Source organism: Triturus cristatus, chromosome 10 (genome assembly GCF_964204655.1).
Source record: "Triturus cristatus chromosome 10, aTriCri1.1, whole genome shotgun sequence".
Taxonomy (NCBI): domain Eukaryota; kingdom Metazoa; phylum Chordata; class Amphibia; order Caudata; family Salamandridae; genus Triturus; species Triturus cristatus.
The window spans coordinates 1,097,777,891-1,097,804,124 of NC_140593.1; the positions used below are offsets into that span (position 1 = coordinate 1,097,777,891).

Genomic DNA, 26,234 nt, shown 5'->3' on the forward strand with positions numbered 1-26,234 from the left:
GAGGCCGCCGACATCGGACCGGAACCGCCTCACGGCGTCGACACGACTCCAGCGGCGTCGGAGCATCAGAAAAAGGGCAGTAAGTGGAGTAGTGGGCGCCTAAGGCCCTGTGGAAACCTGAGAGACTGCTCTAAGGGGCTAGGGAGGTGCTGGAACCAACCTGACTGTGCCAGGGGTGAGCTGGGACTAATCTAGAGAAGTTGTGTGGAGGGAGAGAGCCAGGTCTCTGGTATTCCCCCCTTGATCTACCTCAGTTTAGGCCTCAGCCTTGTCCAAGCCAGGGAGTAGACACCCCCAAGCCTTCCACAACCCCACAAGCTGTGCCTGGGCCAAATCAGCCCTTAGGAATTCAAAAGTGATCTGATTCTATGAGTGTCACTGTCAGCTTTTAAGTATTTATTAGGGGCACTGTATTTATTGTATTTAACCTATTTATTGCTTCACTGTATTTATTGGTCCACAGTATTTATTGATGCACAATATTTATTGGTTTACAGTATTTATTGCCTCAGAATATTTAATTGCCTGTATGTATTGCACTTATATTTATGTCTTCCTTATTTATGATCACCCCTATTTATTGAATCATTAAGCCAGTATTTATTTGACCTGCACTATTTAAAGTTTGTATATTGTGATTGTTATTTATTTTATCCAATCAGCAACTAAGAGAAAAAGAAGATAAAGAAAGATATTTTCATAATTTTTACGGTGTAGAGTCGTTTTTGGAACGGATGCACGCATGGTTATTGTTTGGGTATGTCGTATGCTTAGCACGGAGCCTGATTCCTGACCACTCGAGCCAAGCTACCACAGTGTGTTCCGGAAGACCTCCACCACCCTTTCAGAGTGGGAGTGTGGTTTTCTAACAGGCACCATTAAAAACAGATTGGGAAAGATGTGTTTAGCCACAGGATTGAAATGGCCTGATGTCTTGCCTCTGGTACTAATGAATATTAGATCAATTCCAGAGAGGAACACAGGTTTGAGTCCCCACAAAATTGTGATGGGGAGAGCAATGAGGCATGTATTCATACCAACAAGCTGTTGCCTATATCCGATGACTTGGTGTTGGATTACTGTAAGGGGTTGGCTGACTCCGTTCATTCTGTGTTTCATTAGATTGGATCGGATGCCACCACCCTTGAAAAGAAGCCAGCTCATGAAAAGGAACTGTTTGGTCCCACGTTGGGGAAAACCATGACAAGTGATTTTAACTACAACAGCTGTAAAGTGTGCAGGAGTAAATAACTAGATTCATGCTAGTCATACCTTGCGAATTCCAAACCCAGTGGATAACAAGGAAGGAGAGTACTTTGAAGAATCAGAAACTAGCTCTGAATCTGATACTGAGGATACAAGAACAAGACAAAATCCTGAAAGTGGGGAGTCAGAACCAAATTTGACCTTTGCCCCAGAGAATATTCCGTTAAGGAGGAAGTTGCAGATTTCTGACACCAGCTCAGGCTCCGAGACTGAACAAGCACCGGTACATACTGAAAAAGAGAAAAACAGTGAAGAGACAATTAAAGACATTTTCGATAAAGAAGTTCCTGATGGAAAGTTGAGAGAAATTCCACCTGAAGTAACAAAAGTAGATGATCAGGTACCAGATGCAGAAAGTGAGGGAAAGATTTTTGCGGAAGACCCTCGAGGATTTGTAGGGAATTCACACATCCAGTTAGAGGAAGGGGCGGTTAGTCAGCAGGAAGATTGTGTGGAAGAACCACGAGGAGGGACAGAACTAGGGAAAATAAAAGAAGTGGTGGAAAAAGGAACAGCTGAATGTAAAAGTCAAGTTGAAACCGAATCATAGGACAGTGATGAAGTACCAGAAGGTCGAGTCCTGAGAAAGAGAGCATGGAGAGCTGAGAAAAATGAAAGGGGAAATAAATTGAAAAGATCAGCAAGAGATGAAATTTGGCCAAACAAAATAAAGAGATTACGATACAGATTGACACGAGTGAATTCATCTAGAGCTGAACAAGTAAACAAAGTATCTAGTCGAGAAAAATTGAAAGACGGGGAAAAAACGTCAGCAGAGGAAAATAAGAGAACGAGAAAACCTAACCAGAAGTCTAAGTCGCCGGAATGGTCATATGTGGCACTGCCTGAAATAAAAGAAGAGGTGGATAGCCAAGGGGATCCAGAGGTGACTGTACCAGAAGTGGTTGAGGAAGACGAAAAATCGGAAATCCTGAGAGTTATCTTGTCCGACATTGGAGAAGAAACGGATGTTCAGGAAGTTCTGTATCAAGATTATGAAAGGAAAGTGAAAGATGATCAAATGCCCAACTGAAAAGACCAAAGTGATCCAAATGGAAAGACAATAATTTACTGGAATAGACATGAAGTTGGTGCTTAGAGCCTTGGGTTAGACAAACTAGTTGTGAAGTAGAAGAGGCTAAGTCAAAAGACTCTGATCATTTTTCGAAATGGCAAACACAGAAAGTAGAAAAACTAAATGTGTATTTCTTAGAAGATGGTTTAAAATGTGTTGTTGTTGTACAGGAGTACTAATGCTTCTATGGAGTGTGTTGGCTTTGATGATTTCATTTAAGGTTACACTAGAAACAATAGAAGGACATAGTGAGAATAAAACTAATCTAGAAAAGATTCAGAAAGTGCATCCGACTAAAATAGATAGAAATTATTTACATAAAGACAGGTCTATAAATGATTTCTCTAACAATGTATTTACAAAATTACTATACGAATATGTAAAAACGATGGACGTGAGGGACTGCTACGTCTGCATGAAGTTACCCGCATCTGTGGCTGAGGGAGTGACCTATCATCACCTCCCAGTAACATATGGAATGACATGTAGTGTAATAGCAAGTCTGTTTTACAAAATAGGGAAATTAGAATATTATTTTTCAGATGTAGATAACATATTTTCACAAGTACCTGTAGTTAACAAATTGAATAAAGTGAAACCCGCAAAGGTGTTAGGTGAATTTTTCTTAGAAACTAAAGAACTAACATTAGAGTCCATATTTAGAAATAATCTAACTTGCAGTTTAAAGAAGGAGGAAAGGATTTTCTTAGATATGGTTGAAGAAAGAAGATTAAAGATGCAAAGGAAAATACCTGAAGGAAAAGAAGAAAAGACAGTTTGGGATGTTGAAAGAGAAAAACATCTGAAAGGAGAAGCTAGTCCCACAATGGCTTTAGATTGGCCTCAGAAAGGAAAGTTGTGTATTAGAAGGAATCAAACTGCATATGATAATTATTTTGTAGGTACAAGTGATTGCCATGATACATATCCAATCCTGGGTGGATGGGGATTTAAGGGAGGAAATGATCCAGTCTTTCCTGGATTATATTTTCATCTGCGGGAACAAAGCATATTATCGGTTACCAGACCATTGGTTTGGCACATGTTATATAGGCCTGGTTTTCCCAAAGATATTCCATGTGGAAAGGGGAAGAGATGGTGTACATGAGTTAGGTAATCAACTAAAACGTAGAAAAAGAGAATCTTGGTCAGAAATTGTAGGAGACATTTTTGGAGCATTGATACCAGCAGTGGGAATATCACTGAATGCATACACAATTAGAAAATTATCAACAGTAGTGGATCGCTTGTCAACAAGCACCGCCGGAGGATTTTTATTAGTAAATACAGAAATGGTTGCCATGCGTGCCATGGTAATGCAAAATCGACTTGCCCTTGATATAATTTTGGCAAAAGAGGGTGGAGTCTGTGGAATGCTGTAAGTTCACCATTGTTGTACTTACATTCCTGACGAAAGTCAACATCTAAAGACATACATTAAAAATATAACTGATTTGCATGAAGAAATTGCACCACTGGAGGTTGAAGGTGTTTGGGAAAAGATTGGAAAGAAATTTTCCTCTATTAAAGATTTCCTATTAAAATTAGGTAGTACATTTATAGGTAGGATCCAATTTCCATTAACATGTGATATTTCTAGCATTCATTTTAAGACTAGGATGTTTATGTTGCAAAAGAAAGAAAATACAGAAAACTTAAAAGGAGAAACTTTGAAAAAGAGAATAAAAGACGAGAAAGAGAATTTGAAGAAGTTGAATTAGAAGAAATGAAAGATAGTATGTATAGAAAAGCAAGAGAAGAAGAGATAGGTGAAACAGAAATGTGAACTAACAAAACTTTGGAATTCTTGAATTCATTTCTTTTTATAAAATTTTACAAAATTATAGGTATTGTGGTGATATAATCACCAAAGGAGGGATTGATGGAGCAGGTAGTGCAAAATTTTGTATACCTCCTCTATTCTTGCATGAAAATACTAACTATATTATCTATTAATTATAAAATTATTAAACGAGTGCCGCATGTATATTAATCAACATTATAAAAACACAAACTACACGTGGGATGCTGCTATTTGCATGGCTAAATAACTCATATAACTAAAATCTGTACGCATATGAACAATAGTATATGTGGTAGTAGTATTTCGCATGATTTATGTTGCTTTTGTGATGTTTGCCTTCCTGATTAGATCAAAAGGGTGAATATAATGGCTTTAAATGTCGCTATATGCTAGATAAATACAAACACATAAATGGATTAGTAAGGGGTTAACATTAGAATCATTATTTCTATGTATTAATCATTCTTTTGTGTTTGTTTCGCTTAAGTTGACATCTGGGCCTAATTCAAGATGGTGGCTGACACCGCACGCAGAAGTGGCCACTGTCTCGTGAGGCGCGGAGTCAACTGCGCATGTACAGACATTATCGTGAACTTCTTAGCGACCTTTACTCATCATGTTCCCAGTCAAGGATAATAATTTGGTGGTCTGCCAAGATAAGGTAACAATCAACCTTACAGTAAACCGGAACAAGCCGATACATGAGCGGACAAGTGACCTCACCCCTCGGACTGTACTGAGAATCTGGGAATAAGAATCGGATGATCCCAACCATCCAATCACCACTGTCCTTGGCCTAAAAATGTATCATATTAACCTGGGTTTTTATTATAAAAGGATAGTGGAATAGGGAGGGAGGTTGCAACGCCTTTTTTCTTGATGGTCCAGATGCTGCCTGACCGCTTGATGACTGCAAACTTTCCAAGCCCCACAGGCTATGATAGATGCTTGCACGATTTCTGGTCCTTTGATAAATTTGGGACTGTAACGTGCTGAGCAGATGACTTTGGACTTTGAGCCTTGGCCTGCTTTATTCTAACAATTTACGACAAACTCGGTCATGCAGAGCCAATGAATTTGAGGATCACAAATAACCAGATTAGGTACATATGATGTGCTACGATTTATTTAAATTGATTTAGAAGTTCTGAACTTTGGCGAGACAAATGAAAATATAAATCATTATGAAAATCTAGATAAACAAATATTGATTAACAAGAAAAATGAGTTTGTGGTTTTTCATTAAGAAAATAAGGATTCTGATTCTTAAAATGTGTTTTAGGTAGTTCTAAATCACCATCAGCCAATCCAACTAATTGGTCCGCCGACCGACTGGGTGGAGTGCCTTGGTTATAAGGTGTTTCCCCACATGTCCAGCACTTGAATTATTCATCCCTCCTGTGTGTGTAGACTTGTGAATGGTGACATGTGTAATTTGGTGTTATGGGCCTCACCAATGACTGCGTATATGAATGAGTGTGTGTAATGACGGGTCTGTGACGCAGGGAGGATATTGGTATATGTTGTTCCTCATTTCCCAGTCTCGCGCTGGAGCAACATCATCCAGTGAATGTGTGTTTCTGTAACGTTTAAATATTTTTCATATATATCTATGCCAAGGTGTATTGAAGAATGAATGCATTTACAAGTGCCTGAAGGGATTATTTAGTAGGTGTGTGACTGACTGTATAAGTGAGTGATTGAACGTGTCTTACTGAATGCATGGATTAGTGACTACACAGTGTGAAAGTCTGTATTAGTCTCTCAGTTGGTGTGTAAGCAACTGCATGGGTTGCTGAATAGCTACATGAGTATCTATATGGGTTATTGATTTGTTGTCTGAGTATCTGTATGCGTCCCTGAGTGCCTGTATGGGTGGGTGGGGGGATGTATGACTGTGCATAGATGTCTGAGTGGGTGATTCACTGGTTGTATGGATTCAAAAGCGCTTTTGGGAAGGGCTGTATGGATGAGTTACTGTGTGTATGGGTGTGTTGGTGAGTGAATGAATGTCTCAGTGGTAAATGTGTGACTAACTACATATGTTTTAAGGCACTATATGGGAGTGTTGGAGTATATAAATGACTATACATGTGAGTAAGTTATTTGAAGAGTTCGTATATAAATGAGTGTCTGCTAGTATCAGTAAATTGTATAAGACAGTAAATATGTGTTAGTATCTCTATAAATAGGTGATATGGTGTGTCTATAAATAACGGACTTGGTGTGTATAACTGTATACATGAGTAAATGGATATGTGATTGATTCTTTGCATTACTGACTAGGTGTGTGAGTAACTCTATGGATGAGCAGCAGAGTGTGACTGCATGTATTGATGTATGAGTGCATATTATAGTACTGTATTGATGAGTAACTACATGTATAAGTGACTGGATGTGTGTGTAGACCTAGGAAACAGTGAGTGGTATGTAGTATATGGCATTGTTGTGTGTATAGATTCAAAAATTGTAGTCTGCATTTTAGAAAGTTTATATTAGGGCATCAGTATGTGCATCAGATTATCACGTGGATGATGTCATCAGTAATGTCATTTGAGATGTCATCAGTGATGTCATCAGTGATGTCACTGACCATGTCATGAGTGATGTAATATGTGACATTATCAGCAGTGCATTGCGGGCGCGCGAGTTATAGTTAGCTCAGCTAACTATAACAGGTGAATTTCTCTGGAGTCAAATGTCCAACTAAATTTAACGTCCCTGAAACCTACGTCCCTGAAACCTATTTTTTTTTTGTGAATTTCAAAGGTTTTTTAAATGCTAATTCCTAACTATAACGTCTGTAAAACCTATGTTTTTTTCAGTGAATTTCGAAGGCTTTTTAAATGTTAATTTCATATTTTAATGTTTCTATTTTTTTTGTAATATTTTGGAACTCTATTATACTTCCTTTTTTTTAACTTTAAAAATTAAGTAATGTTTTATATCTTCCCCCCCAAAAATGTATATATATTTTTTTGGGGGGGAGAAAACTGCACTCCCATCCCGGTAGTGTACCAAGCTCCATCACCACGTGAATCCTATCCGCCATATTGCTAAACTCGTAATGGATGCGCATTTCGTATCCGACGGATTTGTGGCACTGCGTCCCGCGTTATATCATATACGTACGAGTTTGCGCCAGCTGCTACATAGGTATCCGACGGGTATGCAGTACCAAACCACGCGTTATGTCATGTACGTATGGGGTCGCGCCCGCTGCACATTGCGTATGCGACGAGTGCACGCTGCCAGGCCCTGTGTTACGTCATAGATGTTTGGTGTCGCGCCGGGTACGCTATTCCTTCGGGTTTTTTTAATGTCTCAAAACTATATCTAAATAACTTTCAACTGTATATGAGAGCAATCGATAATCTAAAATATTTTAAACATTTATATATTTCTAACTGTAAAACTCATATTATGATAAATATATTTTCTCAAAATCTTGTCAGGTGTGGCCTCCTTTCGCCATCGATGCGCGATTGCCATGTGACCTTAAAAAAAAAAGCATTTGATTAGTTCATAACATTTCCCATTGTAACAGTTTGAGGACCCCACTCATTTTAGTCATTCTCTCTACAGCGTTTGAGGAGACACACCCCTTCTGCTTAGAGAACTTTTTTGAAATTTTTTTTTGCTGTGTACACATATCTTCTACTACACACAACATGCAACAATCATCTTGATCAATATTCATGGTCCGTACATTAGCCTTCCACATGTGATGGCTATGCATCTCAAACATTACATCAAAAATCAAATGTGTGTTACACGATGTCCCTGGTGTGTGTGTGCGCACATTATTGTGCTGCCTTTCGGCCTGGGTATTGCTGGCCCGAAGGGGTATCATCAGCCACGGGCAGAGTGCACATCCTAGATCACATGTGACAAATAGTAAACAGTAATGTGTACATTAGTATTGCTGTATTCTCTGTTGTTAGACTTTACCAGTATAGTAGTGTGTCATATGTGAGACTTTCAGATTCACGTTTGGCATGCATTGCTTGACTATTATGAACGTTATCACTATTTATGACGTAGCCTCACTGCTGATCCTCCCTCCATCCGAGCACATTCACATGTGTGCGCTTCACGATAGCAACACTTTCAATAATACTGCATACCATTGACATGAGTGTCTGCCCATATCCACAACCTTGACAACGACATGTGATGTTGGCCATTCAATGTTTTCGAACAGCATCTCATTAGCGATAGTTGCCGCCCTCCCGGTACATGCTACATTAATGTAAATTGCGCATTCTGCGACGTCAAAGCTGCAACAGAAACACACATAAGTACACTTCCTGGCCAGGGAGGAACTGAACAACGCCCAGGTCCCTGGAACTATTATTCACACCCCTACGCTCGCCTGGCATACGCAAGCCCAGCCCACTTTGCGTACGTATAAATATTATAACGACGACGCCAAATGTCCCAGTTCTTCTACGCTGCCTCAAGTGATATGGCCGCATCCACCTGACATATCACAATGCGCAATAAAAAAAGGGATCCATAAGGCATACACCATCGTCGCAATCAACACTGCACCAGAATTGTGAACACTGCTGCCCGTCGTGTTTGGACACACAATGACAGCAGGTGAGCAGTGGGGCCTGGGTGCACAGGAGCTGCGATTGAGCGCGATGCTGCGGGAGGGGTGGGGTGCATCAGCCTGGGTGCGCAGGTGCGAACAACCGATGTTACCCTGCGTACCGATGTGATCTCTGACCTCATTCAGTCACATCTCTGTCTCATCTTAAGGACCTGCTGGACCGTACTGTAGGCCTGTGCCAGCGGGCAACGCTGCCCTACAGACACGTGGCGTTGGCTTTTGGGGCACTGTAGTGAGCTGATTACTAAGTGTACATGCACACAGGCTTGCGCTACTGCATTAACGCACACATTATGCTTTTACCATGCGCTCTGTTTCTTTGTATGAGAACGTTGGCATAACATATTATTATTTAACCTTGTGTATTCTCGTGCACTCCAACTCCTCTTTGAACCACGATTACCACTAACAGTTCGAAGATCGTACTTCAAGAAGGAAGGATGCACTCAACTGGTGTTCTCTATTAATGTTGAAAGAAACCTTAATTTACCTCAAGACGTTTCCAACATTATATTTTTTCTCCCTTTTCAGACACTGGGTTAGTGGAGCCAAAATGGGCCGAGCGGGTGCTCACCCCGTGATGATGCCCTGCTCATTCTGACACCTTCCACCGTTGTATCAAGACACCGTCCCCGACCGGAGACCTGCTGGGCCACTGTGATAGCGGCAACCCGGAGTTGGAGCTCGCATTGGCACGTCCTTGGACACTTCGGTTGTGGCAGGTGAGTAGTCCAGCCTCGGCGCGCAGGAGCTGCAATTGAGCACAGAGCGGAGAAAGGGGCTGGGGTGCAGCAGCCTGGGTGCACAGGTGCAGGCAAGCGGTGTTGCCAGAGATAATAATGTAAGCTCTGGCCTCATTCATATCTCTGTTTCATTTTTATGACTTGCTGGACCGCACTCTTTCTCGCGGACCCCAGCATCTCAGACACACGGGTGACGGGAGGTGAACAGTGAGGGCTGGGTACAGTAGGCCGGCGCTCTGTCTCCTCCTCCCTCTGTTCTCTTCACTCTCCCTCCCCTTCTCCCTTGCATCCACTCGCTCTCTGTCCCATTCTCACTTTCCTCCGTTTATTCTCACTACCTTTCTTTTTCTCTTAGACATGGCACACATACTTATGTTTCTTTTTTGTCTTGCAGGTTTTGTACGCTGCTTCCAGAGGAGTCCCACCCACTTCTTTCATGTTTTACTGTTGTTCGAATAAAGTTACATTTCCATTTATTTGTGTTGTGTTAATAAAAGTTAGTTTTTTTACCAATAAATAACTGAGTGTATGGGTCTTCTTTTTCTGACAACACTTGTCTGTAGTTTATTGTGAAAATCGGCGGTTGATAGTAGGTTATAAGGGAAATTTTGTTTAATTTTCCGGTGCACCTACCAAATATAAACCAACAGACTATTAAATAAATGAAGCCTGGGTAATTGTACAACAGCAAGAGTTCTATGAGTGTATCACTTTATAACACCATGAGTACTGCCCGTGCGATTTCAGAACCAATAAGGCACTTCCTAGGGCCACCGAGGCTTCAAGGACTGGCGAGGCCCACCCTGTATATTTAAATAAAGCCCCGGAGGTTGCCGATCCCCGGTCTTGAGTTGGCCTCGAAGCCCCCCGAACAATTCGTAAACGATCCCCTAGTCTGCAAAATGTCTCTGTGCCCGTCCGTGCCTAATTTACATGTGAGATTAAGATCCCCAGTGCTGCAGAGACCTCGCAATATAATAATAGGATTGGCCCCGGAACATTACCCACCAATGGGCTTGTTTAAATGAACGGGTGAGTCCCCGCTTGATTTTCTTTTTCTCCATTTTTACCATCCGGTTCCGCTTTATTGAAAAGATACGAGGTTTTCCTCCTCTCGCTTCAACGAGGCAAACAAGAATTTACTATCACAGGGTGCAAGCAATGCTCCCGCCCTTTAATAGCAAACATAAATGTCCCGCGCTTGCACACCCCGGCACATTGTATGACCTGCGCCTGTGAGGTGGCGCTCCATGGGACCATGATGCTTTGTTTAATGCATAACTATAGAATTAGTATAAACGAATACTAACACTACTTGCACACGTGTGTTACAGCAAAGAGAGTGTAATGAAGAGGCAGAGGAAGCCCAAAATCAAAAAATATAAATCCTAACAGAGGTAGGATCACATAGTTCGATCAGCCGATGACCCTGGGATGAGTAGAAACAGATTCTCCAAGAAAACGGGTCTTCAGCACATGACCCTGGGATGAGTAGAAACAGATTCACCAAGAAAACGGGTCTTCAGCACAATGCAAGTAAGCGCAAAATCTTGGTGAGTGCTGCCTTCTTTTCACCTTCTCCCACTCGTCGCCAAATTTATGTAGTGAACAGGAAGACAGCAGTGGATCCGATAAGTAGATTTATTGCAGGAACAGAAGACCGCTTAAACAGCCACCAACAGGACCAGACACTAAGGCATCCGTCTTCTCCAGCACCATGTACAAACTCCCCAAGATTCCCCTCATGACAGCCCTACATTCTAACATTACATACTTACATTATAGTATCATTACATACTAACATTGTACTATGACATACATTGAAGTAGTACACAGAGCACATCACTTTACAGTAATAAGCTCACGGTTTAATCCCCAAGTCTTCAGACCAGTAGGGGTGAGTAGTTCGCTTCCCACTTCCTGTATAGTATAAACGCATACTAACACTACTTACAGTTATACTACAGCGGCCAGTATGCTACAGCGCCCACAGCCCATCACTTTACAACAATCAGCTCGGTTTGATCTCCGAGTCTTCACACCGGTAGGCATAGTACTTCACTTCCCACTTCCGGTATTGTATAAACGCACGGTAGAGCTCAATAGTTCGCTTCCCACTCCTTGTATGGTATAAACGCCTACTAACACTACTTCCACAGGTATCCTACAAACACCAGAGCACATCACTTTACAGCAATGACCTCCCGGTTTAGGCTCTAGGTTTCATACCCGACTGTAGCAGCATCTCATCTCAGCACCATGTCACTCTGAGCAACACCGCACTTTCAGACCGGTAGGTGTGACTACTTCGCTTCACACTCCCCCACAGAGGTTAGAGTGCTCCTATCCTCCTGTTGCCTACTCTTTTTGCTCTTTTTCCCCCTTACTCACTTCAATGGAATCACAAAATAGCGGCCAACCCTTCCTAGTTGCAACTGCTTGCAGCGCTCACAACCAAAAAGCAGCAAGCTCGTAACGCCTCAGCCAATCAGATGGCAGAATTCCCAAATATCGATATCTGTAAATTTCGATACTTCTCCAAAACTACTGAACGGATTTACACCAAATAAACAAAAGCATTCTTTCTAGACCAAGTCCCTTCTCCCTGCCAAATTTGGGGCAATTCCGTTCACCCGTTCGACCTGTAGCCTTGTCTAAAGTTGCCTATGGAAATTAACATGGAGAAAACACTTTTTGGGACCCCCATTTTTTCTCGGCCCCTCCTTGATGAATCACCCCCAAACTTCCCACATAGGAGCTGATATGAACAAAGAATTAGTTTGGACAATTTCATGAAGATTCATCAAACGACGCCAAAGTTATAAGCAAAACAAAAAATTATCTTCCTATGGAAACTTGGTCCTAACTATAACTACCTACTGGCGACCGCTCCATAGAAAGTTATGACCAGCACTCACGGGGAAGAATTATCCAGTTTATTGGATGATTCGTGCTCTCTCCAACAAACGTATTTCGGCTATACGCCATTTTTGATGTTACGGCCGCCATTCTATGCACTTCTTTTATGTCATTACATTTCCTCATGATAACAACACTAAAGACGGACTCAATAGTCTCAGTCATGCATCAGCGCCATCTTGTAACATTGCCATTCATGTATGTTACATAGAATCTTGCCGTATGTGGGCTTAAATTCTAAACAAGATTTTTTATTTTATTTTCATGAATTATTTAGTTGATTTCAGTATGTCAATTTGTTCTAAACCCATTAATCGCATAGTCTCGCCCTGTACGGGCTGTGCATGCCATTCTATTTAATGTGAATAAACCTTCTTTAATTTTATCTTGATCTAAAGGTGAACCCTCAATTCCTCACTCATATTTAGACCAAAGGGTAGTTTTGTTTGTAAGTTTATGATATATCTAGATTCCAATCGTCTTAATTTTATTTCTCTATTCCCCCCTCGTTCTCCTAGATGTACGTGGTCTAGACAAAATAATTTTAGCAGGTTTCTGTTGCTCTGGTGATGAGACTCAAAATTTCTAGCCACTGGGTATGTGGCATCTTTCTTACTGATTGCCCTCATGTGTTCTAAGATCCTTTGTTTTACCGGGTGATTAGTGCTTCCTTCATATTTTAGTTGGCACGCACATGTGAGGCAATATACTGTGTTGTCTGTTTGGCAATTCATACATTTCTTTATCTCTTTAGGTTTCATTAGGCCTGGTACAATGGAGTTGGAAACTTTACTACTATATGTACAGGCCTTACATTTTTCACAAGGAAAAAAGCCTTTCAAATATTTGGCAGCCCCTTTCTGTTGTTGCCTCTCTAAGCGACTTTCCACTATTTCATCACAGATTGAGCGATATTTTCTGAATGTGATAAGAGGATGTGGTGGCAAATCTTTCCCTATGATGACATCTGTTTTCAGGATCTTCCATTTACTCTGCATAATATTCTTGATGCTCTTGGCAGTATTAGAGAATTTGGTAATCATCCTGAAATTATTATGTTTTATCTATTCTTTCCTTGGTTTTATCTTTTAGTAAGTCTTCTCTTCTTTTCTCCTTCACTCCATGCATGGCATCTGTGAGTGTTTTTTTACGATATCCTCTCATCGTAAATCTTCCTATACTTTCCTCTGCTGCTGCCTGAAAATCATTTTCTCTTGAGCAGTTGCGTTTTAGTTGCAAAAGCTCACCATGAGGTATGCTATTAATCAGTTTTGTAGGATGGCTGCTATTTGCGAGCAGTACTGAATTGCCCACAGTCGGTTTTCTATAAAGGGAAGTACAGATTTTATTCCCATAGATGAATACCTGTAGATCAAGGAAATTTACCCTCTCCAAGCGGATTTCACTCGTGAATTTTAAATTGATAGTGTTGTTTAGGAAGGAAATATATTGCTTTGCTGACTCTACTGTTCTTCTCCGTTTAATGAATAAATCATCTATGTACCTTTGCCAACTGATTATCCGTTCAACCCAGTTGTCTTAGACGTCCGACCATGCCACCCACTTCTCTCACTAGCCCACAAACAAGTTTGCGTAGCTGGGGGGAAGCAGGTGCCCATGGCAGTCCCCCGTATCTGTCTATAAAGTTGTCCTTGAAAGATAAAAATGTTAATATTTAAACAGAACTTGACGAACTCCAGCAGCAACTCATTGTGTTGTAAGTATTTTAGGGGACGACTTGTAATAAAATGTCTTACAGCTTCTAGTCCTTCTTCATGTGCTATACATGTGTACAGGTTAGCAACGTCCAGTGTAATCATCAAAAAATCCGATTCCCATGTTGTTCCTTCAATTTGCCGCAAGAAATCTTTGGTATCTCTTGTATAAGATGTCAACTCTGATACAAATGGGAATAAAAAATATGTTGACATGTTCTTCATGAGACATCCTATTTGTGAAACAATAGGGCGTCCAGGCAATGGGTCCTATTCTTGTGGATCTTAGGTAGGTGATAAAACATTGGTAGCCTGGGGTGTGATATTCGTAAAAATTTGTGTTCATCTTTGGATAGCATCCCTCTCTGATACCACTTGTGACTCAGATTGTAAAATTCCGTTATGCTGTTGGCATATTCAATTCTCGTTTTTGCCGTATAACTTGTCTTATCCTTAAGTTATCGAAGTGCTTCCTTGCAATAGTTGTCTTTGGTTTGTAAGATGATGTTTCCTCCTTCATCTGAGGGTTTATAAACAATTGTGTCATCCTTGCTAAGTCACTTAGCGCTTGTCTTTGTTGTGGCGTTGTGTTGTCTTTCATCTTTTGTTTCTTGTTTTTCCCTAGGCGAAAACCCAGGAGAGCTTTATTGACACTGTCTGCAAAAACATCAATGGCGTCCACAGGTACTTGAGGCATAAATTTAGATGTCTGCTTGAACTTGGTGGAACCTCCTATTTAAATTATTCCTAGGCTCTCCCCTCTATATTATCCCGTATGTCCGTTGTTTGTAAGGAGCCTTCGGATTTTAGTTCTTCTAACAGTGCTAGTGTTTGTAGATCTTCTCCTGTTAGAGTTTCAGTTAAGTTTTCAAGCATAGTTTGTTCCCGTCTTTGTATGCAGCTCAACGTTCCTTGACCTTTCAATTTGAAGAATTTATAGAGTTTTAATTTTCTTGAGAACTTTAACAAGTCTATTCTTGTCTGTGTATATTCAAAGTCCTTTGTTGGGCAGAACGTCAATCCAAGTGGTAATACGGATTTCTCTGTTTTGGTGAGTTCTTTAGATGTCAGATTGATGATTGTTAGATTTTCAACTTCTTTTTGGTTCCTCGTTTGCTCCGTGTGGTTCGGTTCAGAGTGTTGCCTGTACCTCCTCCAGCCTCCTCTCCACGCTGTCCGTTTCCTTGGTGTTCCGGAGGTTTGCTCTTTCCTCCACGGAGCCAAGTTTGCCAGATTAGGCAGAATTCCTCGTGTTAAAGGTGTCTGTGTGCGTGGACCAGATCCCCCTACTGCCCCTTCCTCCTCCAACTGCTCTGCATCAGTTACCTCCGATTCTGAGGTTTCTCTTCGCTCAACCACTGTGGCGTTCACATCACTCCTTAGTTCTCGTCTTGGAGCATCATACTCTCTTGCAAAGGTCAGAACTCTCCACTGCTTATAGTCCCTTGCGTCTCTTTCAAATTTCACTTGTTTTTGTTGTTTGATCTTTCTTCTCGTAGCTGGTTCGGCGGTTTTTCATTTGTTCTCGTAATTCCTCTGATTTTGCCTTGTCTAGATGTATCCCGATCTCTAATTCCAATTCTTCAATCTCATTGCTAGCATGCCTCTTGAAGAATTGGCCGTATGTTCTGCCCATTCTTCTAGCAGTTTGGGATCTGGGTTTTCATAGGCTGGAACTGTGTATATACTCAGGCACCCTGGTAATCTCTATGTAATGCTGTAACAAAGTGGCATCCGTCCACTTTCTTGTTTCTCTTTCGTACAGTCTTTCTAATTTGGTATATTTACTCCTTAGGTCCTCATTCGTTCCAATGGGGGTTCTGCTGTTCTCGCTTGCATTGACAGGCTTTTTCCTTTTAAAGATGTCTTTCGCCGTTTCTTGGCGAGCCGCCTCGCTAAACATATCAGTTCTATGTAGATTTAGTCTTCTCTGTGCACTTGATTACCCTCGCTCTGTAGCGGGTATTTTTAAGGTACAATAGAATCGCAATCACCGGTGAGAGGTCTCTCGTCGGAATCTCGTTCGACCGACCCTGCTTTCTGGCAATCTCTCCACAACGTCTCAGTGCTGTTCTCTCTTCGCGGCGGTGCCGAAGCTCCTTTTAACATATACGCTCCAAAGATCCCCTCGCTTCCGTACTCTCGAGCGGATGCTGTGTCGTGTGCGGGCAAACACACTTAATATCAGACTCGAAAGAAAGTTTTGACCAGCACTCACGGGGAAGAATTATCCAGTTTATTGAATGATTCATGTTCTCTCCAACAAACTTGTTTCGGCTATGCCCCTTTTTCGATGTTAGCGGCCGCCATTCTATGCACTTCGTTTATTCCATTACATTCTCAGTCAGCACCATCTTGTAACATTGCCATTCATCTATGTTACAATACATTTTATTTGCATGCAACAAAAAACATTTGCAATTCACATTTGCTATTCATGACATTTTTGATTTTATGCTTTTTAGTTCATTTCATTATGCTCCCGCTAGTTATGTCTCTGTGTGGGCTCATATAACTGTGTGAATAGTGCCCTGGATGGGCATTACATGATTCTGTGTATGTGAACACTCGCGTCTTTCCTAATCTTGCCCTATATGGGCTTAAATAAAAAAAAAAAAAGTAAAACAATTTACATTAATTATTTAGTTCATTTCAGTATGTCAATTTGTTCTAAACTCATTAATCGCATAGAGAAATCTTGCCCTGTATGGTCTATGCATGCCATTCTATACAATGTACATAAACCTTTAAATTTTATCCTGATCTAAAGGTGAACCCCCAACTCCTCACTCGTATTTAATAGACCTAGATTCCAGTCTTCCTAATTTTAGTTCTCTATTCCCCCCTCATTCTTCTAGGTCTATATATATGGTAAAGGATTTTTAAAGGTTTTAAGGTGGGCCTTTTTTGGGTTTAGGGTGGATATGGGTTGCGTTTTAAATGTACAAGTATATATATATCCTTCTTTTTATCCTTACTCTTGCCCATCAGGGCTCTGCTCTCGGTACTCTCAAGGGTTACCTTTCTGCTCTGTCTGCATTTTTGCGGCTGCCTGACCAACCTTCTTTATTTAAGTTCCATATTGTACATAGGTTTATCAAAGGTCTCATACATATGTTCCCATCTTCCCATTTCATCATGCTTCAGTTGGACCTTAATATGGTTCTCACATTTCTGATGTGTGCTCCTTTTGAGCCTCTTCATAATTGTCACCTCCGGCTGCTCACCATCAGATGTCATTGAGAATTAGGCCTAATGTGCATAAAGGATACATATATATATATATATCGGCACACGGGGGTACTGCTTGCACAAAAATCTTCTGGATCCAGTCTAACGCCTGGGAAATTCAAAGGTAAGGAATCTGCGGCTAGATCTTGTCTCTACCAGCTAATACGTTACTGAAGGTAAGTAACTTGTTCATCATTCATGTTTCTTAGGAAGGACTTAATAGCCTTTAGTGTAGATGATATGGCTTTTTAACAAGAGGTTGGCCAGTGTGATCTTGAGTGATCAGAATATCTGCAAAAATAAAGTGCATCAAAGTGCTGAGATCCCTTCCTCCTCCAGTCACCAGAGGTAAGCCCAGGACTCTAACATTAGCATTCCTTCCTGCATTTCCTAAAGTCTCCATTTTGGATTCACAATGTAGCATTGCCTACATGGCCTCCTTGCAAACCTCTAACAGCTGTCTCATCTTGCCACTTCTTGGATTAAGCTGTTCCACATTTTTGATCTTTGGTCTCCAATTTTTTTTAGTTGTTGCCTCAGCCCCTGCTACTTCTTTTTCCACGTTGCCTAGACATACCTCCACAGCTAACGTGATCTTTTCCACTCTATCCGGTTTCTTTCTAGTGGCATCTAGAGCAAACAACACTTCTTTTGCAATACCAGCCAATCAGTTTTTTATACATATATAACCGGTGATACGTTTTCGACTCAGTATGTGAGCACACTAAGCGATAATGGCAAAAACACGACAGTATAGAACAAAGGTGCTGCAACAATTTTCGGAGTGTGGGTCCTGGCCAAAGGCCTACAATTTAAAAGTTTTTAAAAAAGTAATTTAGGTTACTTATTGAGAAGCCAACAACTAAGTGTAACCCGTTCAGCAAGAGGGTGTGGAGGAAAGGTGTTCTACTCTCTCGAAGGAATTGCAGGCTAACGGTCCAAAAAGGGAACCGCACACGACGTCTCTGGCACAGTTGCCCTCCAACCTCAAACACATACCATGGCATTACGAACACAAACATTCCAATAGTTAAAGGAACATTAACCACAAGTACAATAACACAATACAACACAACTCCCATATAATGAGCACTCATACCATAAATGAACAAGCATTGGCCGCGCGCACGAGACGCCATATGTGGTGGGGCAGGGGGAGAAGCGGGAGTTGTGTGCGCGCGCGGCCAAAGCTTGGAAAACAAGCATTGGCTGCGCGATGCAGGCGGAAAAAGTGAAAGCTCTAGATGGCGTACACTAAATGTCTCGGCCAGACCAGCGCATGCGCTGGATTAGGCGACACCTAAAAAGTAGGGGGCATCATTGTTTAGGCCATATATACTCATTATGGCAATATGAACGTGATTCAGCATCCTCTGAACAATCAGGTCGCATAAGAGCAGACAGTGGCAACTGGGCCTCAGTCATGGCAATTGAGGTCTTTTGCCACTGGTCACCTGGGGCCTGTCTTAATATGGCTCTGCAAACTAGGCCAAATACAATCCTTACTGCACTTGACTCTCAGGGTAGCTAGGTCGCGTAGTCTAAGGCTCCTCCGGGAAGTAGTGTGATGAACAAGAACTCTGCAATCAACCAACCGACATGAAAACTTAATGTCCTGCCACTTGCTTGTCTTTTTGTACAACACACTATACCGTGCAGTTGGGTCAGCAAATACAAGGTTGTATCCCTGGTTGCATTTATCACCAAATAAACCCTTTCCCCTACACTCCACTATATATGTGTGTGTACCTATTTGTGCCCTATCCTGAGAATGGCCTTATTCCTTAATTGCACCAAAGTATATTTTTCGGTAGTAAAGGGCCATCAATATATTTATGAGTACTCCCAAACCAACAAGGTATGTGTGTTTTGGGGATTCACCAGCGTTTGAGTGTGCAGCTGTCGAATAATGACCCATTTCCCTTTTTGGTCAATGAATTACTGAGCACTAATCCAAAATGGTGGAATATCCAGAGGATAGTACTTGTATGTTCCTCCTAGATGTGAATCTGGTTCACATCCAGACTTTCCATGATTTTTTAATCTTCCCTTGAAATATGATAATGCTCAGATTAGATACTTTGATTATAATGGAGTTCTTATGCTTTGTCCAAACTCCTTTCTCTTTCATAATCTGGATGCAGTTAAAAGTGTAGGTGGATTATAGCATTATTTCTTAAAGTTTGTGGTGGAGCTGGGTTAGGATTTCAGTAGGGAAGTTGACTAAGATGTCCTCATTCTGCCGAATGTTTTAAAGGTTTTGTAGGAAAAAGTCATCTTGGGTTTCAATAATGCTTTCTAGTCCTTTATATGGATTTTAATAAAATATTTTAATTTACAGGAAGAAAGCAAACAGATTTTGGCTAAACACAAGTCAAGTTCCCAGTCCGATTCTCACGATGATGAAATCTCCCCTCCACCTCACAATCCAGCAGTCAAAGTCCGTACGAGAAGAGGAGGAGTCAGTGCAGAAGTGTATACGGAAGAGGATGCGGTATCTTATGTCAGAAAGGTAAACAACCTGAAAACGTACAAAGTTTTCTCTTTGTTCGAAAATATTCAGTCTTGTTTGTTGCAAAAACCTTGGATAATCTTTTTGCTGAAGTTATTTCTGTTTTCACCTTTTGAAAGACACACCAGAAATCAAGGAAGACAATGCACCCTTTATTCAGATCAAAATAGTGCGGAAGACTGATGGGTGTGGGAGTGAATACTTATTGTATTTTCCCAGCAGGAAGCATCTGCAGTTACGTGTTTGATATGCCATGCTTGTTCAGACAGTCACTGACAATTAGGGCCGGGGAAGCAACCAACAAAGATGTTTGTTTCCACCAAGCTATTGGGGGCAGCCATTGTTGATAAACGTATAAAATGTATGTGTGCAATTGGTTAATCAACAGATCTATAGGCTGCTTGGTTACCAGTATATGGATTTTATTGATGGAGTCACTTGAGGATTCATGGTGACTAAAATGTATTCTTTTTGAGAGGTAATATATAGGTGTTATCTGCTGAGTTCTGGAGTGTGTTCTTCTAATAGAATTGAGGAAAAAGACGTTTGTACTATGTACAATATGATTCTATTTTACTAAAAATATTTATGAATATTTTTAACACACTAATGTATACAGCCATTTCTAATGGATACTTCTGCCTGTGGATTCCTCACCTATTGAAGACCCCCTGTGCCAGCATTCCGCTGGAAAATTCTTTCCTAGCTCTCCCACGTCGACGAGGACGTCACAATGGACAGTCTCTGCTCGCGGCACCTTATGACGTCATCGGAGCCACAAAAGGACCGTGTCGGCTTGCTGACGTCAGTTCCCTTTTTTCTGCGCCGTCGACGCTGAACGTTTTTATTCAGGGCTCTCCATTTTCATTGTGTATCTCTTAAATTGTTTCAGAATGGCTACTTCCAGGAAGACCGGTTTCAAAACTAAGGGAAGACATACCTCTCGTCATCATTCTTCGAAGGCCAGGGTCTTGAGGTCGAGATCGAGGTCGCCTACTCCGGCTGAAGGGACTTTATCTCTCCAACTCCTTCTCCTCAAGCGACGCCAGTACCATCTCCGGCTGCGGCGTTGCTGGTTTCAGAGGCTTCTTCGCTACATGAAGATTCACCGGCTCCAGCAATGTCACCGGCGCCGGGTGGGTCCTCTCCAGGCTGTGTGGCTTCACCTGAGCGGGCGCCGTCCCCGGCTCTGCAGGCTCCAGTGCGACCTCAGGTGACTCCCCTACAGGAAGGTATGGATCCATATCCGACTTTTCCTTCTCCTGGGGCTGACTATTATTTACCAGAGCCTCGACTCCATCCGGCGCTCCTTCAGGCCCTCTGGGTCCTTTGGCTTTCAACCTGGGTGTTCCTCAGTACTATCCCCAGGCTCCTTTCATGCCGTTTTTGCCGTCGACTCCGGCTTGGCATTTCCCGGCTCCGAGATCGTCCACTCCGGCTCCCCGGACTCCTTCAGCTGCCGAGTCGGCTCCACCTCAAATTCGATCGACGTCGAGGTTCGAAGTCGAGGCTCCTCCATCGACGCCGTTGGTGTTTTCTCTGGCGCCGTGTGTGGCTCCACCGACGCCATTGCCTAAGCAACGCTCCAGAAGAGAGGCTCGGAGATTGCTTGAGGAGGAGGAGTATTTACAAGATTAGAAGGAAGGAGAAATTGTGGACTCTGTGGATGAGTTTGAAGGCCTTCAGGAAGCTAGTGGCCTAGATACTTCCCCTGAGTATGACTTACCATCTGCAGGTGTATGTGTTGTACAGGACGTTGCACCTTACCATGTGGTTATAAGGAAGGCGGCTGATTTATTGGGCCTTAAACTTCCCTCTGCGGTGATAAGGTCCAACATACTAACGGAAGTTTTAAATACTTCTTCATCAACTTCTGAGCCTTTACTTCCTTTTACAGATGCCTTAACAGATCCAATTCTGGAGGTTTGGCAGAAGACTTTGTCTGCTCCGGCTGTATCTCGTTCTATCTCGAGATGGTACAGGCCTGCCCCTGGTGATCTGGCTTTTTTGTCATCACATCCGACACCGGAGAGTTTAGTTGTCCAAGCTTCTTGCTAAAAGCAGTCTTCTAGTGCTTTTCCTACCATTTTGGGTGATAGAGACTTGAAGAAGATGGAGCAAGCTGAGAAGAAGGTGTTCTTTGCTGCAAGTATGGCTCTAAAGTCAACTAAAGCAACTTGCCTTCTTGGACGATATATTCATGCATTGATGGACTCTGTTGTACAATTGGCTCCTAAGTTGCCTGAGGAGGATCATGCCAACTTCTTGGAAGTCCTTTCAGATTCGCAGCACGTCAAGTGATTCAGTCAGGCATGGACACTGCTGACTCTGTGGCTCGTGTGATGGGGTCTTCTGTGGCTACGAGGAGACAGGCATGGCTCAGGTCTTCTGGTTTTTCGGCTGATGTTCAGGTGACTTTGCTGGATTTGCCCTTTGATGGGTCAATGCTCTTTGGTTCAAAGGCAGATTCAGCCTTGGAACGTTTCAAAGACAGTAGAGCTACTGCAAGATCTTTAGGCCTCCAGGTGCAGTCTAGAGGTTATGGTTACAAAACATATCGGGGCTTTGGAAGATCTGCTTCCTTTCGTGGCCACCAACAATTTCAGCAGAGCCAACAACAGCAGAATCCCTTGTACAAATCATACAGAGGGAAGAATAAGAGAGGTCTCAGGGGTGCAAATCGACAACAGACTTCCTCCTCTTCCTCTACCTCCCCTCCCGCCACCATTGGTACATCAGGAAAGCAGTTCTAGATCCCCCATCTTAGAACATGTTGGGCCAGTTGGAGGTCGGGTGTCCCACTTTCTACAAGATTGGAGACTGATCACATCAGATCGTTGGTTCTTGAATCTTGTAGAGAATGGGTAGGCCCTCCCATTTTTGGAGTTTCCTCCTCCTTACCCTCCTCGCCAGGGTGGTTGTTCAGAAGCCCACTTGCTGCTTTTGCAGCAGGAGGTTCTTACATTACTCCAAAAAGGTGAGATAGAGGTGGTTCCGGAGCAGGAAAGGGGTCAGGGTTGCTACTTCCGATATTTCCTGATCCCCAAAATGGATGGTCGCTTGAGACCAATCTTGGACCTCAGGATTTTGAACCTTTACCTCAGACATGAAAAGTTCAAAATGTTGACCTTGGCTCAGGTTCTCCTTGCGCTGCAACAGGAAGACTGGATGGTGTCCATCGATCTGCAGGATGCGTATTTTCATCTTCCCATACTGAAGTCACATCAGAAGTATCCCCAGTTCACGGTGGGATCGCAACATTACCAGTTTGCGGTTCTTCCGTTCGGTCTTACTTCCGCTCCTTGAGTCTTTACAAAGGTGATGGCGGTGGTTGCGGCTCATCTCAGAAGGTCAGGGGTTCCTGTTTTTCCCCTACTTGGACGACTGGCTGTTGAAAGTGGAGTCTCCAGAGTTGGTTTCGCACCACTTGCAAGTGACAACTCATCCGTTGTTCAAATTGGGTTTTTCGATTAATGTACCCAAATCTCACCTGGTGCCTTCTCAGCGCAGCCTGTTCATAGGGGCAATACTGGGCACTTCTGTGTGCCGAGCATACCCGCCTCCGCAGAGGATTCTCGACATACAGGAAATGATTCCTTTATTTCACGATGGAGCGTTTGTTCCAGTCCTGAAGGTTCTTCGCCTGCTCGGTCTGTTCGCTTCCTGCATTCTGTTGGTCAACCATGCGCGCTGGCACATGAGGGCACTCCAGTGGTGCCTCCGCAGGCAGTGGTATCAGCACAATGGAGATCTCGGGGAGAATATCAGAATCTCCAGAGAAGCTGCAGCGGAGCTGTCTTGGTGGAGTGTGCAGGGCAACCTGTCTCAAGGAAAGCCCTTTCAGCCTCCTCCGCCGGTGGCCACAGTGATCACGGATGCCTCCACTCTAGGGTGGGGTGCTCATCTGGGGAATCTGGAGGTCAAAGGCCTTTGGTCTCCAGAGGAAAGGTTGCTTCACATCAACCTTCTGGAATTGAGGGCGATTCTTTTGGCACTGAAGGCTTTTCTCCCTTCCCTTCGCGGTCAGTCAGTTCAGGTCCTGACGAACAACACTACCGCGATGTGGTACATCAACAAACAGGGAGGTGTAGGGTCGTATCACCTCTGTCGAGAGGCACTGCGACTCTGGTCCTGGGCTCAGGGCCAACGGATTTGTGTGTTTGCAAATCATCTGGCCGGTGTGCTGAATGTTCGTTTGGACAGTCTCAGTCGGCGTTACTCGGCCGATCACGAGTGGCGACTTCATCCAGAGGTGGTCCATCGCATCTTTCAGATGTGGGGATCTCCTCGTTTGGAACTGTTTGCCACTCACGAGAACGCGCACTGCCCGTTATTCTGCAGTCTCCAGTATCTGATGCAGGGAGCTTTGGGGGATGCGTTACAGATAAATTGGAGCTCGCAACTCCTTTACGCGTTTCCTCCCATACCCTTGATTCCTCAGGTTCTGAGGAAGATTCGCCAAGACCGGGCCCAAGTTATATTGATCGCCCCGGATTGGCCAAGAAGGGTGTGGTACACAGACCTACTTCACCTCTTGTCGCACCCTCCACTCCGTCTCTCTCTCAGGGCAGACCTCCTCTCGCAGTCGCAGGGGCAGGTTCTACACCCCCACCGCAAGAGCTTGCACCTTCATGCCTGGAGATTGAACGGGGCAACCTGAGTTCTTTCTCTCTCCTGCCAGAGATAGTGGACGTTATTTTATCATCCAGGTGACACTCCACTAAATCTGTTTACTATTCCAGATGGTCCAGATTTGTTAAGTGGTACAGAGAGAGAAAGACATTGACACTTTGAAGGCACAGTTGTCTAATATTTTGGAGTTTTCTCTTTCTTTAGCACAGCAAGGTTGTGCTGTAGCCACTGTTAAGGGCTATTTATCGGCTTTGTCGGCCTTTTTATGTTTACCGGACCAGCTGTCTTTATTTAAGTCCCCCATTGTCAAGAGGTTCATTAAGGTCCTTACAAATAAGTTTCCTCCCACACCTTTCATTATGCCTCAGTGGGATTTGAATCTCGTACTCACTTTCTTAATGGGTTCTCCATTTGAGCCTGTTCACTCTTGCCCGTTGAGGCTTCTTTCTTACAAAAAACTTTTTTCTTGATTGCCATTACCTCGGCTAGGAGGGTAAGTGAGCTTCAAGCTCTTAGTTTGAAACCTCCTTTCCTGACCATTCATGCGGATAAGCTGGTTCTAAGGACCAGGGCTGCTTTCCTACCCAAGGTGCTTACCCCTTTTCATATGGAACAATCCATCATTTTACTCACCTTTTATCCTCCCCCTCACCCTTCCAAGGAGGAAGAGAGACTGCATTGGTTGGACCCTAAGAGTGCTGTCAGCTTTTATTTGGATCGGACTAGAGATATGAGGCTGGACGATCAGCTCTTCGTGGGCTATGTTGGGAAAATGAAAGGCAAGGCACTGCACAAGAGGAAGCTTTCCAGGTGGATTATCTTGTGCATCAAGATTTGCTACGCCCTGGCCAAGAATGAACCGCCTGAAGGTATCAGAGCTCATTCCACCAGAGCGAAGTCTACTTCTTCTGCTTTGGCTAGAGGTGTTCCTGTTCTTGATATCTGTAAGGCAGCAACTTGTGCCTCCCTCCACACCTTTTCAAAGCATTACTGCTTGGACTTTGAGGTTGGAGGGATGGCCATTTTGCCCGCTCTGTTTTGCAGGATTTTTTGGTCTAGTCAGGTGGACACCCTCCTCCGGGAGAGGTACGGCTTTGGGAATCTATTCAAAAGGTGAGGAATCCACAGGTAGAAGTATCCATCAGAAGAACAAGTTACTTACTTTCGGTAACGCTTTTTCTGGTGGATACAATATCTGCCTGTGGTTTCCTCACGCTCCCACCCGCCTCCCCGTTGTCCACCTGTTTCTACCCAAAAATATTTTATTTTAATATGTCTTAATCATGTTTATATTTTAATGATGATAAATGCTTATTCTGTTGCTATTTCTCTATGCCTTTATTGATTATGCATTTTTGAATTATTATATATGCGTATATTTGGTATGCTATGTTTACATTTCAAAATGTGTCGGTCCGCCCGTTTGCCTCGGTGGCACAGAAAAAATGGGTGGAACTGACGTCAGCATGCCGATGAGGTCCTTTTGTGGCTCCGATGATGTCATACGGTGCCGCGAGCGGAGCCTGTCCATTGTGACGTCCTCGTCGACGTGGGAGAGCTAGGCTGGCGCAGGGGGTATTCAAAAGGTGAGGAATATACAGGCAGATATTGTATCCACTAGAAAAAAGTGTTACCGAAGGTAAGTAACTTGTTCATAATGGGCGTTATTTCGTTTCAAAACAATGACTTGCAAATTCACAGCTCTTTTATTCACAGGGT

General features: G+C 42.9%; 1 protein-coding gene across 2 annotated transcripts in view; it reads left to right on the forward strand.

Moving 5' to 3' along the window:
• Positions 1 to 26,234, forward strand: part of PRKAR1B (protein kinase cAMP-dependent type I regulatory subunit beta) — a 679,190-nt gene that overhangs the window by 236,273 nt on the left and 416,683 nt on the right. For both annotated transcript variants that reach the window (XM_085629322.1, XM_085629323.1), the window contains exon 3: positions 19,713 to 19,883. In XM_085629322.1, coding sequence (XP_085485448.1) covers positions 19,713 to 19,883 — 171 coding nt within the window. The remainder of the gene's footprint in view (positions 1 to 19,712; positions 19,884 to 26,234) is intronic.